At 41.1% G+C, this 18,268-nt stretch overlaps 1 protein-coding gene across 2 annotated transcripts in view; it reads left to right on the top strand.

Annotated features, from left to right (window-relative positions):
- gabrb3 (gamma-aminobutyric acid type A receptor subunit beta3) overlaps positions 1 to 7,265 on the top strand; it is a gene marked incomplete at both ends in the record, with an annotated part of 45,938 nt that extends 38,673 nt beyond the window's left edge. For both annotated transcript variants that reach the window (XM_083970441.1, XM_083970442.1), the window contains 2 exons: positions 4,425 to 4,669; positions 6,918 to 7,265. In XM_083970441.1, coding sequence (XP_083826567.1) covers positions 4,425 to 4,669; positions 6,918 to 7,265 — 593 coding nt within the window. The remainder of the gene's footprint in view (positions 1 to 4,424; positions 4,670 to 6,917) is intronic.
- Between the last annotated feature and the right edge of the window lie 11,003 nt (positions 7,266 to 18,268).

Below are 18,268 nucleotides of genomic sequence, written 5' to 3'. Positions count from 1 at the left end.
ATGTTTGTATGTTATTTATAACTTCCTTCAGGCAGTTCAACATTATGTCAAGTTAAATAGTGTAAAAAGCAAATTGCACACCACAGTCATGTAGCATTAAATATGAAACACTGTGGACATGCACAAGGTGAGACAGAACTAGTGCTAAAATGGCAGTTGTCACTTCCCGGGGTCTTATACTACTTGCCCTTTTTCCATGACATACCAGGGCATGTGCTCTGTCCACAAAGGTTTCAGTGAACGCCTTCCTCAGTGTGCAGCTTCACTGATTGCCTCTGTCCTGTCTGTTTCCAACTAATGGGTAGAATCAAGTTAGAAGTAAATCAAATCTAATGCTGTGATAGAAATAAGGCACATTGAGCAGGGAAAAGGTGAATACTTACCATGTCAAAAGAAGAACATTACACCAAACACAGACAACACAGTGAAAGATTGCTTTGATATAAACATTGACAACAACACTTCGCAACTTTTGTGTTGTAGTTGAAAAATAACTCTTTCCCCCCAAAGGAGGCTCATTTTCACTGCTCCAACTCCACATTTCTCCTCAGAATGCGATTTGCAAATCTCTCCTTTCACTTTCCTCTCGGTCATTTGCTAAGCACCACTATGATGGTGCTTTGCTGCAGTTGTAAACTCTCTTACTCACTCAGGTAGTATAAAAAACAGGAAAGAAAAGCAAGAAATGGCACTGAAGAGGGAGGTAATGAGGATGTTCTGAATTGATGGCTTCGCAGTAGAAAATGTGAGTGTGTTGTTATACAGGATATGTTTATGATTGATGGCCTCTCTTCCCCCACAGAGTCGTTATACCGTAGAGAAAGTGTTCGCTGTGAGATTATGCTAAGATCATGAAATGTACCACACTGTGACCTGAGAAGATGAGAAGGTTGGGTACTGTTGGCCAGCGCAGGACATAAACAGGCTGTGATCTCTCCAATATGTTCCTCAGTTGTTAAAACAGTTATAAAGAGGGAGGTGAAACAGGGTATATCATGATTATGCGTAATGTGAAAGTAGGTACAGTAGAAGTGAAATCCACAGGGAATCATCAGCTGAGTTTGCGGTCTCCTGTGTGGTGATTTTTAGCTTCCTTCAGCTCTTTGTCTTGGTGTCACAGGATCTAGCTGTTTTTGCTCTGGTTCATTCCTACAGCTTGAGATATTAAAAGTTTGCTTTATTTCATTGAGGGGAACGTAGAAAGTTATTCATATAATTAAAAGATGGAAATAGTTTGCACCCTGGTGGCTCACTGCACCTGTCTGTTTAAAGGTTTAAAAAAAATACCAAAAAGTGTCACCTATTGGTGCTAAAGCCAAGGTTGTGTTTCAGCTTTAGGTTTGTGGACATGGCAGAAAAGTATTATCACATCTGTGTGTCCTGTTAAACTGCTCTGTGCTGTAATAGGAGACTGAATTAGATCTGCGACTCACACTTTCCACCGGCCTCTGGGACTGAAACAAACACCAGCTTCAGTTCATCACTGGAAAACACCCCACCTCCCCTAATTGCATTGATCTCTGCTAGAATATTTGCCTTAATGGAAATCCTCATTCAGCATCAGTGCACTCAAGCATTGTGTAAGAAGGCGTGCCGTCCTGCAGCATTCATTAGACACCAGTAGTGAATGGACAGTGATGAGATGGATGTGGTGCATCTCAGCTGGGCCTGGGTCATCAGCTGGATCTGGAGGCATCTCCCCGGGTTCAGACCTGTTCAGGGAACACTATCCTCAGAAGACCACTGTCTGAGACACGAGAGGATCGATGCAATTTAGGAACCATTTACACTTATTCAAATTCAGTTACGTGATGATTCGCTCTAGGTTTCCATTCGGTCTGCCATTATGGTGAATATCCTGAGCAAAACTAAATTTGAAGGGATAGCTTATCTGCCAAGCCTCTTATATAAGCAGTGGAAAAATAACGTTTGAAGAGGGACATCATGAGATCATTCTGTGTGTTTACTTAAAATATCACTAGACAAGGTGCAGTGGTATCTCACCTGGTTAAGTGTTTGCCATATCAGGGCTGAGTCCTCGCTGCAGTGGCCTGGCTGGGAACACCCTCACCCACTCTCCCCCTGTCTATCTCCACTGCAAGTGAACGAAGGCAAAATGCCTCAAAATAAATCTTGCTATTGCACAGTTTGAAGATTTATATCAAGTAATTGACTATTTGGTAAACACCCTCTCATTAAATATTTATGTTACTGACTAGAACAACCACTGGCAGATTTATTGCAGCTAGCTAATTAACATCAGCTAACATTAGCTTGTTGAAAACACTTTCTGAAAAAAGCATTGTATAATGTTTCAGTCTCCTTTATTTTAAATTAAGAACCCGTAAATATACTAAAGTATGCATATGATGACTACACGCACGATGATAAAACACTCCAGGCTAAAAAGTTAGCGCCCTCATGAGCTCATGATGATCTGTTTACTTATCTGATAAAACAGTCAGTTATTGTGCTTCAATGCAGCCCTGTTGTGGCTCTTTATATTAAATTCTTGTTGGTATTTCATTTATTTTCATAGCAGCTCGTCCAGCTTTTATTGTGAAACTATTTCACAATAAAAGCAGGACAAGCACTAGCATCGCAGCCAGGACAGGGCTCGGTGGAATTACTGAAGCCTATGCTAGCTGTGAAGGTGCCCTTTTTTAAAAAAATATATAACCTCGCTCGAACACCTCCAATGAATGAGGTTCGCTTTTCAAGTGGCCATTTTGAAGTACACGTTCCTCTTTTGGCCTAATGTTTTTTGGCGTGGGAAGGCTAACACAACACTCTTACAACAGTAAATGCATAGCACTTTGACATTTCATAGCTCAGCTGCTAAAAGGCCATCGTAATCACTTCTTAATCTGTCTGTCAATATGTTTTACTGATGTCAGAGACAACTTTAAGCCCGCAGCACTGCAGCGAAAATATTTTTGCGGTTTGTTGAATAACCCTCTCTTCTGGGCTCGGAGAGAGTTTAGATTCTTGTTCCTCCCTTTGTTATGCAGAAATCAATGCCATGTACCCACAGCGCTCTTGACACCCTCACACGTACTGTACAGTGGAACATTTTTGCTTTAATTATGTAAGGCTGAATGGACAGAAATAGACACACTGTCCAGGCTGGTGAGCCATGCAGGAGACACAAAAACAACACAGACACATGTATTGTTGATGATCTATTATCAAGAGGATTAAGGCACTGTAGTTTATTTAACTGCTGCATATGCTTTGTTTGCTTCGTGAGCTGTATCACATAATTTATTATAATATTATAATCAGATTTGGGGGAAATGGATCTGCAGCTGATGAAGATGACTCATGTTTAGACCTTGACAGAAAGATGCAGTGTTTTCTCTTCATGAGCTAATACCATTCTTATTAAGCGTATACCTTCATTTTGGAGATTGGGTCATGATGAACTATTCCACCCCAAAATTTAGATTGCTTTGCAAATACATTTTATTTAAGATTTACAATTACAGAAACTCTCAAAGAACTTGTTTTGTTAGTCTAGCAACCAGAACTTCTTATGTGACCTTTTTATTCATCCACATCCACTCATTGCAGGCCTTGAGTCAGTGGTATTACTTACTGGTTTCAGTAAATAATTAGAATTCACACCACAGCTGCTGGGCTGAATGGAGTCCACTTCACTCTGACTGACATGGTATTGATATCAACGGATATAAAACTGATTCAAAATCGTCATACAACTGGAATAATACTAAAAGTCTACTTTATTGATGCTAGTTTGTGTCTTTCACATATGATCGTGATTCCAGTATTTAAGGGGCATACAGTGAAGTCCAGGTGTATATGTCATTTATATTATATTTATCAGTTGCTCTAAAGAGATTCTGGGGGGAAAATTGACCCTGTTATAACCTTTCATTATTATTATTATGATTTTTTTTTTTTACAGTTTGTCCTTTAAGCTTAGCTTGAACTGCAGGACTATACTCAGCAAAAAGCTAAAACTAAACATGGGAGAAAAACTGTGTTGAAGATGGTGGTAACAAAGTTTAACCAGGTCATTCTTTTTTACATACATCTACATAAATTCACCCACAGAGTGTTACGTCAGCAACGTCAGCTAAGGGCAAAATCCTTTTTGCATGTAAAGGTGGCTGATACAGAAAAGGTCAGTGGACTGATGAAGCACAGGTTCCAGAGAACTTCATGCTACAAACTCTAGCAGAAATAATAGTTTGACATTACACGTTGAAAAAACTGATTCATGTTCGTGATTTATGCCTAAAACAGAAGAAAAAACCTCGAGCAAAATGTAATGCCATTAACCGCTCTAAGGACAAACTGGGAGACATTATCTGTGCCTCATGACTCTGTAGTTCATATTCATGTTACTTGTGCTTTCATAATGTTCTACATGATGACTCTAATGCATTTTCTGCTTTCAGGGATCACCACTGTCCTGACCATGACAACCATTAATACCCATTTGAGAGAGACTCTGCCTAAAATCCCCTATGTCAAAGCTATTGACATGTACCTGATGGGATGCTTCGTGTTTGTCTTCCTGGCTCTGCTGGAATATGCCTTCGTCAACTACATCTTCTTTGGAAGAGGTCCTCAGATGCAGAAGAAGCTGGCTGAGAAGGCACTGAAGGCAAATAATGAACGGGAGAAATTTGACAGGCCCAAGGTGAGAATTACTTCACCCACCCACCGACATGTGAATCCAGTTACACTTATCAATTCACACAGGTCAGCAGGGAGGAACTGAAGTCTTGTTAAGGTCTATGGGCAACGTCAGGAAAATGTAATGAATACTCACAGGGCCGGATTTCAAGGCTGAAATTCATAAGATGATGATGCTGATGCTGATGCTGATGCTGATGCTGATGCTGATGCTGATGCTGATGCTGATGCTGATGATGATGATGATGATGATGATGATGCTGATGCTGCTGATGATGATGATAACGACGATGATGATGACAACAGTGTTAGTGGTAAGTAGGTATTACATAAATGAAATGAAGCTTTTTTCAGCTTCTTAATATTTTAAGGAACAGTTTTCTACTGTAACACAGCAGCTTAACAAACAACAAATACATACAGTATATACAGCTATTGGTCATTAATGTTTTGGCTCAATCCTCCTTTTAATTTGAAATGTGTTGGCACTTCTTTTATCAACTCTATTAAATACTAATTGATGAGTATTTTTCGCAGCTGCAAACATGAATTAGACTGATGTTTCTCATTTGTGTGATGTGCATGATGTTGTTAAGGCTCTAGTGGTACATAATTTACGATGTGCTCAGTAGTGAAACAGCCCGACTAGAGCTCCTAAAAATGGATACTTGGATATAGGTTTGTTGTGATTTTGTACGTAATGTGCAGTAAGTTTTGATGATGATGTCAACAATAATGACTGATGGTCGAACATGGAAATGAAAATAGAAGTTGCACTGAAGATATTTTAACTTTTTCATGCACAGCTCGGTCATTTCAAAGTAATTGTCACAAGGACATCAGTCCTCAGTGAATTTGGTGCTTCCTTCCTGAGACACACCTGCCACTGTTTCTCCTCCTCCTCCTCCTCCTCCTGAACATGTCTAACTCCTGAATGAAGCTCAGACAAAGGGGTTTGTGTTTGTGTGTCTCTCCTGGCTAGTCCATTCTGGAAGGAGGCAATTGCAAGTCTTCGTCTCTTAAACAGTCCAATCAGGTACACGGGCGTCGTCACTCACGACGGGTGAGTGTCTGTCACTACCTGTTGTGTCACGTCTGTGAAACTTTGCTGCTGCAGGGCAAAGTTTGACTTCCTCATTTAACAAAGAAACACACTTCATCGCAGCATCTCTATCCCATTTACCAGCATCGCCATCACATGCACTAGCAGCATTTTCCTCTGTGGTGTTTTACTGTCTCTACTGTATGTGTTTGTGGATTTCTAATCACTCAATCAATGCATCTACTTGCTGACTTACTAACCATTTCCTCTGAAATGTGAGGTTGTGAAGAATGTGTAGTATTTCACACCCTATATAACTAATTTACACAATCCAATTCATACCAGTGAAAAAACAAAACACTGCATAATGAAGAATTAGATTTTTAGTGTAGCATAGGTTATAACATCTCCACTGAATTCAAACTAAAAAGTTTTATGTACAGTATGTCAAGATTTAAGGTCATTCACTAAAAATTAAAAAGTCACAGGTAAATTTCATAAAAAAAAAAGTCATTTGTATGTCATATCATGTAATAATAAGTCTTGTCAAGCATTAAGATCAATCAAGAGTGACACAGACTTCTCCATTAGAAGCTTATAAGCTGAGTGCAGGATAACATGTCCAATTGGCTTGTTACAGCCCTGCAGTGTCCATTAAATTATTCCTTTTATGTTCCACCTTGTTTCAGGCAACAATTAGACCAAGACATAAATTGAAGTGAATCAGGTGTCTTATTTGGAAAATACCTAAATAAATGAGAACAGGGAAGGTCAGTTGTCTTGATGATAAAAGGTCACATGTTTACATGAGAGATAGTTTACGGCAAAATGCAGCAAAGTCGATAGAGCAGGAAAACAAATATTCACCATGTCAGTTCCTCGTTGTTATATTTCTGTGTACATCCTGTACCTCTGGTTTTTGCCACACGGGTCTGAATGATTTATTTGTTTTTGTGTGGGAAGAAACAGCTGTCATGACATTAGTATTAGAGCCATCCAGTTCAACCTTGAGCTGATTTGTGAGAAGTGATTTAACTTTGGGACAGGAAACCTGCTTTTGAAGGCCGCTCTCCATTTCCCGGGCTGTAATCCGTCAGCCTGCAAGACGATGTCGGCCCCGGGGCCTGACGTGTGCCGCACATGTGTCATCAGTCACCGAAGCCTCAGCTCACAGCCCATTTTTAACACCACCCCTGTCTGTTGTGCCTAGGTCGACTCCCAGGGGAACATTTTGCTGACAACCTTGGAGATCCACAACGAAGTGGGAGGGAACGAGATCACAACCACCGTGAGCGAGAGCCACAACTCTTCCTCCATGGTGTTCGACAACTCGGGCATCCAGTACAGGAAGCCGAGTGTACCGCAGGAGCCGGGTCGCCTCAGCCTGGACAGGAACACACATCCAAAGAAGACACGTCTGAGGAGACGATCCTCACAGCTCAAAATAAAAATCCCGGACCTCACCGATGTGAACGCCATCGACAGATGGTCACGGATAATATTCCCCTGCACCTTCTCCTTCTTCAACCTCGTCTACTGGCTTTATTATGTCAACTGATGCACTGATGTTATTTTTTAAACCTGTGTCTGTCTCATTCTTGTTTTTGAGTGAGAGGAGACAAGATGGCACAACCATAATAAACCTTTTTTTTTTATTGTAGCAGATGCAGACTGATGAGAGACCTGTCTCTCAGACAGCGTGCGTCCGTACGTGCACACTCACAAGGGTTTATCTACAGAACACATGTTTTACAGAGACTTTGATGACTCGGCGCTGACTCATGTGGAGACCTGGGGCCCTGGACAGAACCTCATGGGTTGAAGCGCAGACTGAACGATTATTTACACTGCTGTAGGTCAGTTATTACAACTGTACCCATGATATGAATATAAAATGTGGTTGTTATAATGTATTACATTTGACGACTGACAGATGTTACCAGTATTATTACATTCCATTATTCCCAAGTTACTGTGGACAGATATGACACAAGAAACTCAGTTTTTCATCTGGAAACAATTTGTACTGGCACCAGATGAAGAAAGATGAAGGAGAAGTTCAACATTTTGTGAATGATATTTTATTTTTTTGCCAGAAGTGAGATGAGATGATAGACACCACACTCATGTCTGTACAGCAGATACAAGCAGGCAGGAATAGGAAGCAGACGGAAACAGCCAAGATATTCCAAAAATACCTGAACTATGTTTTTAATTCGCCTTGGAGTTGATACTGCTGTGGGGCTGCTGTGACCTTTGCCCTGTGATTAACATCGTCTAAAACACTGTGTCAGGACGTCAAAAGTCACTGGTTTCAGAGCCCAGTTTTGATTAACAAGAGACAGGCTGATGGATCCATACCAGCATTTTGTAAAAACCATTATTCTGCCATTCACTGCCTCTCGTCAAAGGAGTGTTTGAACACTTTGGGAAACATTCATTTCGATGCTGAGCACTGAGAGAAAACTGACACCAATCACACATCTGTCTGCTCAATATGAAGCTAAAGGCAGGAGACAACGACAGGGGAGGGTCTGTGTGTGCGTGTGTGTGTGTGTGTGTGTGTGTGTGTGTGTGTGTGTGTGTGTGTGTGTGTGTGTGTGTGTGTGTGTGTGTGTGTGTGTGTGTGTGTGTGCGTGCGCGCGTGCGTGCACTGTGGCAAGAACTTGTGTAGAGGTGTTTTGGAGGGCATTGGCAGGTGTTTACATGTCTGTCTGTCTGTTCACTAGCAGCACAGCTGTGGAAGATACATTCACAACACTTTTTATAGTTATTTTACAGTTTACATCAAAATAAAAGCCAGAGTACCCATGAATGTCAGTATGTTGAAACCGGTTGAAACACACTGCAGCTGGTATAAATCCATTGCAAAAGGTGCCTAGTTTTGCATTTATTCATTTAGTAGACAAACAGATGTGAGAAACAGAAGTTGTGTTTTTACAGTTGGCAGTGTGACTAACTAGTCATCTTTGCAGTTTTCTATATGTGTGGATTAAACCTATTTGATTATATGTGTTAATTATTGAACTTTAGGGTGATCTTGTTGCTGGATTTTGTTACTCTTGGACAGGCTAGCCGTTTCCCCCTGAATCCAGTCTTAATGCTAAGCTAGGCTAACCCGGCTGCTGACTATGACTTCATAATGTACAATAATGTGTATGGTGTCAATCTTCTCATCTTATCTCAGTAACAGCGTGACTGAGTTTTTCCACAACAAATATCAAAACACTTCTTCAACATTTATCAGTTTGCTATTGTTTTTCAGTATTCAATAAGAAACATCATAACTGTTACCCAGAAACAACTAGACAACATATCACATGACAGTAGGGAAAAAAAGCTTCCCAGGGTTTTGTAGTGAACATGTACAATATCTGATCAGTTTACACTATTTATTTATTTATTTGTTTATTTTGGTCATTGTTTTTTCAGGACTGCTTTAATGATATTTTATGGATTTATTCAATACAGCATAATTCACATGGCGACTTGTTTTTTGCGTCCAGACTGCATGTTGTATTTGGGAATGAGCGCAGAAACATTGTTGCACATCTCATGTCAGTTTTTTCTTGTTCTTGATCCTCCCTGAAATTTGATGTACATACTGTAACTGCACTTTTTCTTTCAGCTCACAATAATTACATGGCTTTGTTGTCAACAATGTTTTTGCTCAGTGATTTCTGGCCTTGCTGTTTTGTTTTGTTAGTCTTTACACAACATTATCATTTCCTATTTGTGTTGTGAATATAAAACACAATGTCACAGCTTGTGATCATTTCCATTCTTTCCTGAAGGAGAAAGTAGATCAAGTGAAATACCACAAGTGAAGAGGGAATGGGGGGGAATGGGGGTGTCTATGTATGGTGCGTTGGCACACGCGGCTCACAGTGAACCATCTGCACCACTTGGTTGAGCGACTTGCGGCGCGTAGGAGTGACACCACCTGTCAGGAGTCCAGTCAGCTTAGAGACACACGCACGCAGCCGCCTGACAGAGCCCAACATCCCGTAACAAATCAAACAAAAAAAACACACTATTAATGTACCAGCGCTGCAGCCTCCAAACGAGTGTGAAGGCTTGAAATATTAACTACACTTGAATCGACACCATGTTCCTTTGAATTTGTTGTTCAGTTTGTCATCAAAAGCAACCACTTCTCATGTGACTTTATTTTTTACCAGTAGGTAGATTTGTTTTGACTTCTGCTATTTTTATTTGGCTTCATGTAATGACTCTGCAGGTACAGTACAGATTACTGCATGTATAACAAGTACCGACTTGACAAGCTAATAGTCTTAAACTCCCTCTATTCACCATTTGTAGACATTGATTCTAACACTTTCTATTGTAGTTTTGCACAATTTTAAAGGGATAGTTCAACATTTTAGCAAATTGGCCCATTGCCATAATCCCTATAGTTTTAGGAGTAGGTTTGTTACCTTTAATTGTTTGTGCAAGCTATTTTTAGAACGGCGGAGCAAAGCCGCGAGCTGTTCAGAGCTACGCTACGGAGGCTAATGGGATTTCTTGGTTTCCCTCATCAAACTCATCAAATACACAATCCAACAACTCCAAAACGCTCTTGTGGACAAGTTGTGACCTGCACATTCACCACGGCGCTATGAGATAATAACGTAACATTACGAGACAGAGTTCTTTTCGAGGCAAATGCAGAGACTGCCGTTCTAAAAACAGCTTGCACCGACAATTAAAGGTAATGAACCTACTCCTAAAACTATAGGGATTATGGCAATGGGGCAGTTTGCCAAAATCCCTTTAAGTTTTAAGATGTCTCTTGTTAGAGAAATGCGTCTAGATTAGCCAGAGATAATGGAGGCTCATGTCACTATACCATTGTTCTAATCATATATGATACAGTATACGTATAGCGGCTCTGAGAGCTCAGCACACTGCAGCTTAAGAAAAAACATGCAAACTCAGAAAACATTTTCATCAGCTTGACCACACATGCTACAGTTTCACAACACAACGGCAGCGTTTCCTGGGGACATTTAAAAGTGATGAACCTGGTTAGGATGCATAGTTCACTGCACAATTGTGACTTCTGGAGTTAAAATGATTAAATAACAACTGTGCCCCACCAGTTCATCACTTTTTTTCTTTTTCAGTTATTTATTTATTTTTCATTCTGATGGAGACAAAGAGAGGGAGAGACAGAGGAGGGGTGATATCACACAAAGGGTCATGGGTTGGACTTGAACTCAGGCCAATCCAGTTAGGATTATACCCTCAAGGTAACTCCCCACCCCCAAAACCCACATGTGTTTTGTTTTCTGAATTCTGTTTGTGTATTTTCATATGTTTTCATAGGTTGTGTGAGTTGAGCTCCCAGAGCCGCCATAATGTCAGTCTATCAATCACTAATTAACCTATCGATTCATTCATGACACATCAGTCCAGGTGGTTTCTTCACAAGAGTTACAGTTGTTGAAATGTCAAATCAAAAAAACACGGCGATATACAGTATTACAGTATGTGTGTGTGTGTGTGTGTGTGTGTGTGTGTGTGTGTGTGTGTGTGTGTGTGTGTGTGTGTGTGTGTGTGTGTGTGTGTGTGTGTGTGACATGACATCCCATACACAAATGTAGTATGTGGCCTATAATATACAGGATTTCATACATAGAAATTTAAATGTGCATTTGGGCCAAAGCTTTGCTGGTTTAGGAAATGAAATGCACAGGACAAAAACAGTCTTGTTAAATAATAATGAATAATACTGAATATGGTATTAACCTGCTCAGTGACCACAAAAATGGAAGAGCTCAGCTGTTTCCCGCTCAGCAAACCTCTGACTCAGAAAGGTTACAACCAGCCTGCGCATTCACAAATAAAATCCTATTTCCCTTGAAGGGACACAATGAACCTATAAAGAACAGATCACAAATCTAATGGTGATATAACAGTGAAACAATAAACAGTGAAACAGTGACAGTAAAACTAACATCTCAACTAAACCAAAACCATCCGAACCAGTTGTGTCTTAATTAGATAGATTGAGGCTGACAGGAATTTTATGGCTTTTACAGGCCAGTAAACTCATCAAGTTTCATCAGCTAAGCACCATGAATTTCTGAGGGTTGACTGTTTAACTTTGACTTAAGACACCATATTAAACAAATAGTTGCAACAGAGGAAAAGTCATTAAATCAGTAGGTTTCATCCACTTGAGACCATGAATGTCTGTACCAAACTTCATTTGAGTATATCCAATAGTGTAACATATTGCAGTGTAGAGAAAAATGGTAGATGGACCATCATTGTCAGCATGATCCACCTAATGAAACTGTGACACTTTACAACTCAAAATGATCATCAGAGCTCAGGTCAGGCCCCCAAAATCCAGCCCGACCCTACTCAAGCTCGTGCACATTACGCCCAAGCCCAGAGTACAGTGGAGTACAGTAAACAGACCCACTCCATTTAAAACATGATAGGGGATCACCTGCTCTGTTTCCAGTGGGAACAATAAAGGCTCTGTTGGATCTTTGTTCCTGGAGGCTTGGGTGCTGATGGATAGAAAGAGTGTGGACACAAGGTGAAAATACCTCCTGAGTTTTTGTCTCAGGCTTCAACCCAGCACTACTGATGTGAAACAAAGTGTGGAGACTTTGATGCACTCCGGTGGTTCACCCCATGAAACATACCATACAGACATACAGCCCAAGTCTGACTCGTGGCCCCTCGCTGCATGTCATCCTCACTTTCTAATTGGTATCAACCCGTCCAGAGTGACAAATAAAAGGGAAATTTAAATCAAATTGAGTATTCACCAAAATAAAGGTCTGGCTCTTATGATCATGCTGTGAAAACTACCCACATATGCTCACACAGCCCCTCCACTCTCACATAGTCCTACCCACCACATATGCACAAGTGATATTTTCCCCACAAGTGCCAGCTGGTAGAGTGAGAAGATGGAAATACGTGTTTCCTCTTTCTTCTCTTTTGCTTGGAGCAGAGATGTTAGCCATGTTCATCCCAATGATGGGAATGTGACTTGGGACTTTGGATACATGAGAGAATGCATGGTGGATATGTGTGACCATTACCTCCGCTGGAAACTAGGACTTGAACATTACAGGAGCTGTGAAAGCAATGTTGTTAGCTGGTTGACATGTCAATGTCAGTACATTTGAGAACAATAAGGCTGTTGCAAACTGTATTTTAATTACAAACTACTAATGTGACTGACAAAGCTCCACAACATGTGAGATAGACCAGTGACGATTTTTTCCTATGAGCGGCTGCAGCCATTAGTCAAGTGAGAAGCAGTGGGAGGATCAGAGACTGTGAGAGTAGACAAGGGAAAGACCAAAGATAAACATGCAGATATAGCACGATGGATAGTTATAGCAATGACAGAGACTGAGAGGCAGCATGACACTGAACCAGCAGACAGGACTGACTGACGCTGATGAGGAGGACCAGATTCAGAGGGGAGGGGTCTCACACAGACAGACCATCTCAGTAGATAGTGAAGGTGAACACACACACACACTTGCACCGAAGCATTCAGTCCTTGTTTATTAGGTGTGGATGTGGTATTGCATCCATGTCAAGACACACTGACAAGACATTCTTAAAGGAGATATCAGTGAAATGTTTTTGTTAATATAAGTCCTAATTAGTCATATTTTCCGTCAGCAATCACTTACATAGAGTGTTTCGACCGGAACACGAGTCTCTCCGTCACTCTGCTCTGCTGTAACCCGAGGAGAAAACATTTCTTCTGGGATACAAGTGTTATCCAATGAGGAGAGAGAACGGCATGAAGGGCTGTGTGTGCAGCCAAGGGATGCGCGTGAATGTGGTGACGTAGCACGAGGACCAATTGATGCCTGACAAGGGCGGGGGCTGCTAACTCATGGTGCGTTCAAAGAAACTCGTACTTTGTGTTTTTCCTTCCTGTGAAGTCATACCAGTTCGATCTGGTACGAGTTCACGGGTCGGAAGTTACGAGTGGCCGTTATAGGGAACTTTCACAGACAACAGGATGGTAAAAACACGAGCTACGGGTTACCTGGAACGCTACCAAGTCGTAGTTGTGACTTGAAGCTGTAACTTACGGTTTCAAAAGCCTGCCTTGAACGCAGCATTAGCCGAAACGGCCGTGAAGCTGATATCTGCTTTAAGTCCTGCAAAAATAATGGTGGGTGAACCAAGGAGACAAGCAAACCCCCAAACTCAATCTCACTCCTTTATCTTTACCTTTAAGTAACTAGAGTGGTTACACAAAGTGTGTCTATACTGGTCTGATACCTGATGGATGACACATAGGCATGCAGTGTTTCATTCAGGGGGATGGTCAGTGACATGGTCAGATACTAGAACCTTGGACAGCAGCAGGTGAATGTGTGTAAAGCTACAGGAAGTGTGCAGGCTGGGGTGCTTTTGATTTTTTAAATGGTGGTTCACTCCATTCAGAAAACCCAAGGAGACACTTCCTGAGTTCATTCAGAGCTTCACATGAGTGTAGGATGCAAATAATGGAGTGAAAGGTGACGTCAAATGATAGCTGTAGAAACACAGGATGTAAAACCACACACACAGCCACTTGTGAACACTAATAGGGAGGCTGGGGATAAAAAAAAATTGTGTCACAAGCAGCAGCTTTTCAGGATGTTGGAGCATCAGAACCCCTGGATTCACCAAGAGGGAATGTCCTCTGGGAAGGTCTTCTGCTGAGTCATCATCCTGATGCAACTCTGAATGTAAGAAACCCTCTGTGTTACAGGACTGATGTTGTTTACTGGGAATTCTGACCAACTATTTCCTCTGAAATTATTTCTTTACTTTGTATTTTGTCTTTGCAAGTCTGTAACCATGAGGGGTTGAGGGGTTTGTTAACATCCAGGCTAGTGGGGAGTGCATGAAATGTCTCTTTAGTTAGCACAGAGGTCTTTTTTAAAAAAATTTTTTAGCTTTCATCTGCAGGAGAGAGGTTTTTGACTTGTGGATGTGGTGCATGTGATTTGTGAACTCCATTGTGAACTCCTTTAGCAGTACAGTGCTGTTTCAGGTGTTTCTTATTTCCTCATAGGACTTGCCTCTAAGCTGGAACTTGTGGATCATAGTGAATACTTAGATGGTGTTCATCTCATGTCTGAAGTGTGCTTCTCATTAAGCCAGTGTGTGTGATAACATTTGTTTTACATATACTGTACAGTATATTTTCCTAGAATCCTCACCAATATTTTAATTTGTTGTAAAGTCTGTAACTGTAAATGCATGAAGTGCAGTTCAGTCAAGTCCAGGACAGTCCCTGTTTAACTGAGTATATGAGAGGTGTTGTATTATTGATCTCATTTGATCAATAAGAGCAGATTGCGATGGAGTTTTGTAATCCTCCATATATCCATTCCTCTGGATGAAGCTGTGAACAAGTGCCAGATGTAGCTGTAAACAAGTCTGTATTGATAAATGCATGCCTTAAGTCTTATGACCAATATGACATATGTATCAATGATTCCTCTGTTCTCCTCAATCAACTGAGCAGAAATGAAGTGACATCACAACCCCAATCTCATTTCTGTCACTGCGCCTGTTTGTTCGCTCTCGTGTTAATGTTGTGTTTGGTGTGGTGCGGGATGAATGGATCAGAGAATTTAGCGGCGTGATATGTAGGAGCTGCAATAATTCAATCTGCAAATTACAGCTGATTTATAGCGCTGCACTCCAGATAAATGAACAGCGCCACACGAGCGCCACATTCTAGGACCCTTCTCTTTCTCTGCCATTAGCACAAAATCTGAATCCTCCAACCTCCAGTCCTCTGTGCTCTGATTAAATGTCTTTGTTCTGGTGACAGATGAGATTAATCAAACGGCTTGCTACAGACAGCACACATACGTCTCGCCTGTGTCTACTCCATATATAAAGTTGCATCGGCAAAATGTAGCATGGAGAGCATTTGCTTGGCCGCTCGGCAATATATCGCAGAGACATTGGCATTCAATCGAAAATGCCCACAAGGCAGTGTTTGAATGAATCAAAGGTGTAGCGCCTGGCCATTCTGCAGAAAGGCTTTGTTGACTACAGTCTTTATTTATTCAGGTTGGACCTTTCAGACTGCAAATATTTGATCCAATGTGAAAAACTATACTGACATTCAAAAATAGCTATACCTACTTTTGTGTGTGTGTGTTTGTGTATAACAAAGAGACACGATTCAAGTAATGTAAGAACTTCAACACAGAAAAGAGTAACAGAACAATAACATCAGAGTAGTTGGATTTCTCCTCCCGACAGCCTGCAAGAGGAAGAAAGGCAATTATGATATAAGAAACAACTACTTAGTCACTTCACTGTTGCATCTTTTGTTTTGTTTTAACTCTTTGTCTAGCCTGATTGAGGGCTATACAGAAACGCTGCTTTGTGAGCAGTGCTGTAGCCCACACACAGCACTGCTCACAATGGGTCAAAAAATAATCATCATCATCATTATCATCATCATATGATATATGGAGGACATTATGACATCACAGCAGGAATAGACAGACAATAATTAAAAGAACAGGTAACACTTTATTTGACACCTATCTCTATAACTCATTATAACCATACATATAAATCCACTATCGTCTCCTGTCCTGTTTGCCTCATCCAGCCTGCTTCCCCGTCTTCCCCTTGTTCCCCCTCTTGGTTTGTGCCTGTATCTCCATGTTTCACCTGCCCCTGGCCTCACCCACCCCACTCCCTCTTCTTCTCCCCGTGCCTGGCTTTGGGGACTGATCAGTTGTTGGTGTCTTGGCTTGTGTCTCACGTCACCTGTTTAGTTCCTGTTTCATTTTGATATGTAGCCTAAATAATAAATACAAAAGCTTCTAATATGCTAGACTTTCCGTCGGGGCATTGTAGAGCGTCCTAGATGCAAAATGGTCTTCAGTTATGTAAATCTACACATCCGTTTGTTGTCCCCAACGTTCATAACCGGGCCCAACATTGGAAATGTGTCGGCCACGACAAAATCGTGTGAAAATTGGCCTGAATTCCTGTAGTCTGATCCTGGCATAAGAAAGCATTATTTATTTAATGTGGGCCATCAGTTGGAGACGACTGGGAACCGCTGCTCTATTTTGTCTATAGTACAGAGTTAAATGGTTATTTCCAGGACTCTTGCACAGCCTCGACAAACAAACATCATGAGCTGATGGAGAGGAGATAATGTCCAAAAAGAGGCCACTCTCTCATTTCCAAAATGTAGTGTGCATCATTACCAAAGAGATCCATGCTGCCAAACACATCATCAAACCTCTTGGTGCAAACTCTATGATTTAAGCATAAAAACAAGCCTTGAAAAATGTCAACCAATTACAGCAGGATGACAATGAAACTGCAATAAAGTTGCCACATCAAAGCAGGCGTGCAGTATATTCAGACATGACAAGTTTCAGAGAAACAAAAGGCTTCCTGTCTGATGAAACCCCCTGAGGATGCTGGACAGTAAACCCTCCTCGAAAAATGCTGCTTTGAGGATTTGACTGTATAATTAGGGTTTTTACAGGGAAACTGACAGATGGGTGGGTGAGAGAGTGTCACTCATAAAAAAAAATCATCAGGCATTACAGATTTGTTCAGTAATTGGCATGTAAATCAGGGATCAGATGGTACAAGACTAGTAAAAGAGAGTGCTCCCTTAAGGGAATCTTAAAGGAGGATGGTGAAGCAAATGAGATGATGTTTTCAAATAAGAACATCACACTATGGAATAAGTTAATTATACTCTTGGTATGAAAAGAAGTTATGATTCTTCATGTCCTCAGACAATGATCCTCAGTGTGTGCGCAAGTGCAATGAGAGCAATATAGGAAACAAATCAGGGACTAAATTGGGCTTCTTTGGGAAACTAAGAGGAAGATAATTGAGGCAATAATACATTTCTAGATGTGATGACACAGTTTGAATATCTGTAGGTTCAGGAGAGATAATTAATCCAAACGAGTGATATTAAAACTGGAGGCAGGAGCAACAACAGCAGCTGCAGTGTGAGTAATCCCTGTAGAGCAGGTGGACCAATAACCAGGAGCCAAGGTTGCCGACACAAATTGGATCTCGAGGTTCATCAAGGAAGCTCTTCATCACCAGCAGAGTGTGAGCTCTCCACAAAGAAGATGTATGATGCTGATATCATCACAGGCAGCCTCATCCTGCACGTCCCGTGATACATTGGGGAGCATTTTCAGAAAATCTGCCCTGTGTGAAACTCCAAGCACATGGTGCAAAATGCTTCCCAATAGTTCAAACCCACCTCTTCAGATGAGTCACCCAACGTTCTGTTTATCTCAGGAGGAAGCTGAATCTCCTCCATCATGGGGAAAGGACATTTATATCCAAAGGGAGCGGCTTTGATGGTTCCTTTTATGCATGGCTGTTTCCTGTTGAAACAGTGTTGTGCACACACTCCAACTGTCCCAAAAATCATTAGATATTAGACTATCTACTGTTCCTTAGAGATTTGTGATGCCACAGTGTCAGAAACCCAACTGCTCTTATCAAAACAACAACAATAGATGGCATTGGGTGACGCCTGAGAGTTGTTGT

This window comes from Trachurus trachurus (assembly GCF_905171665.1).
Source record: "Trachurus trachurus genome assembly, chromosome: 4".
Classification (NCBI taxonomy): Eukaryota; Metazoa; Chordata; class Actinopteri; order Carangiformes; family Carangidae; genus Trachurus; species Trachurus trachurus.
Note: the sequence above shows the minus strand (reverse complement) of the source record. Positions and strands in the feature narration are given on the sequence as shown.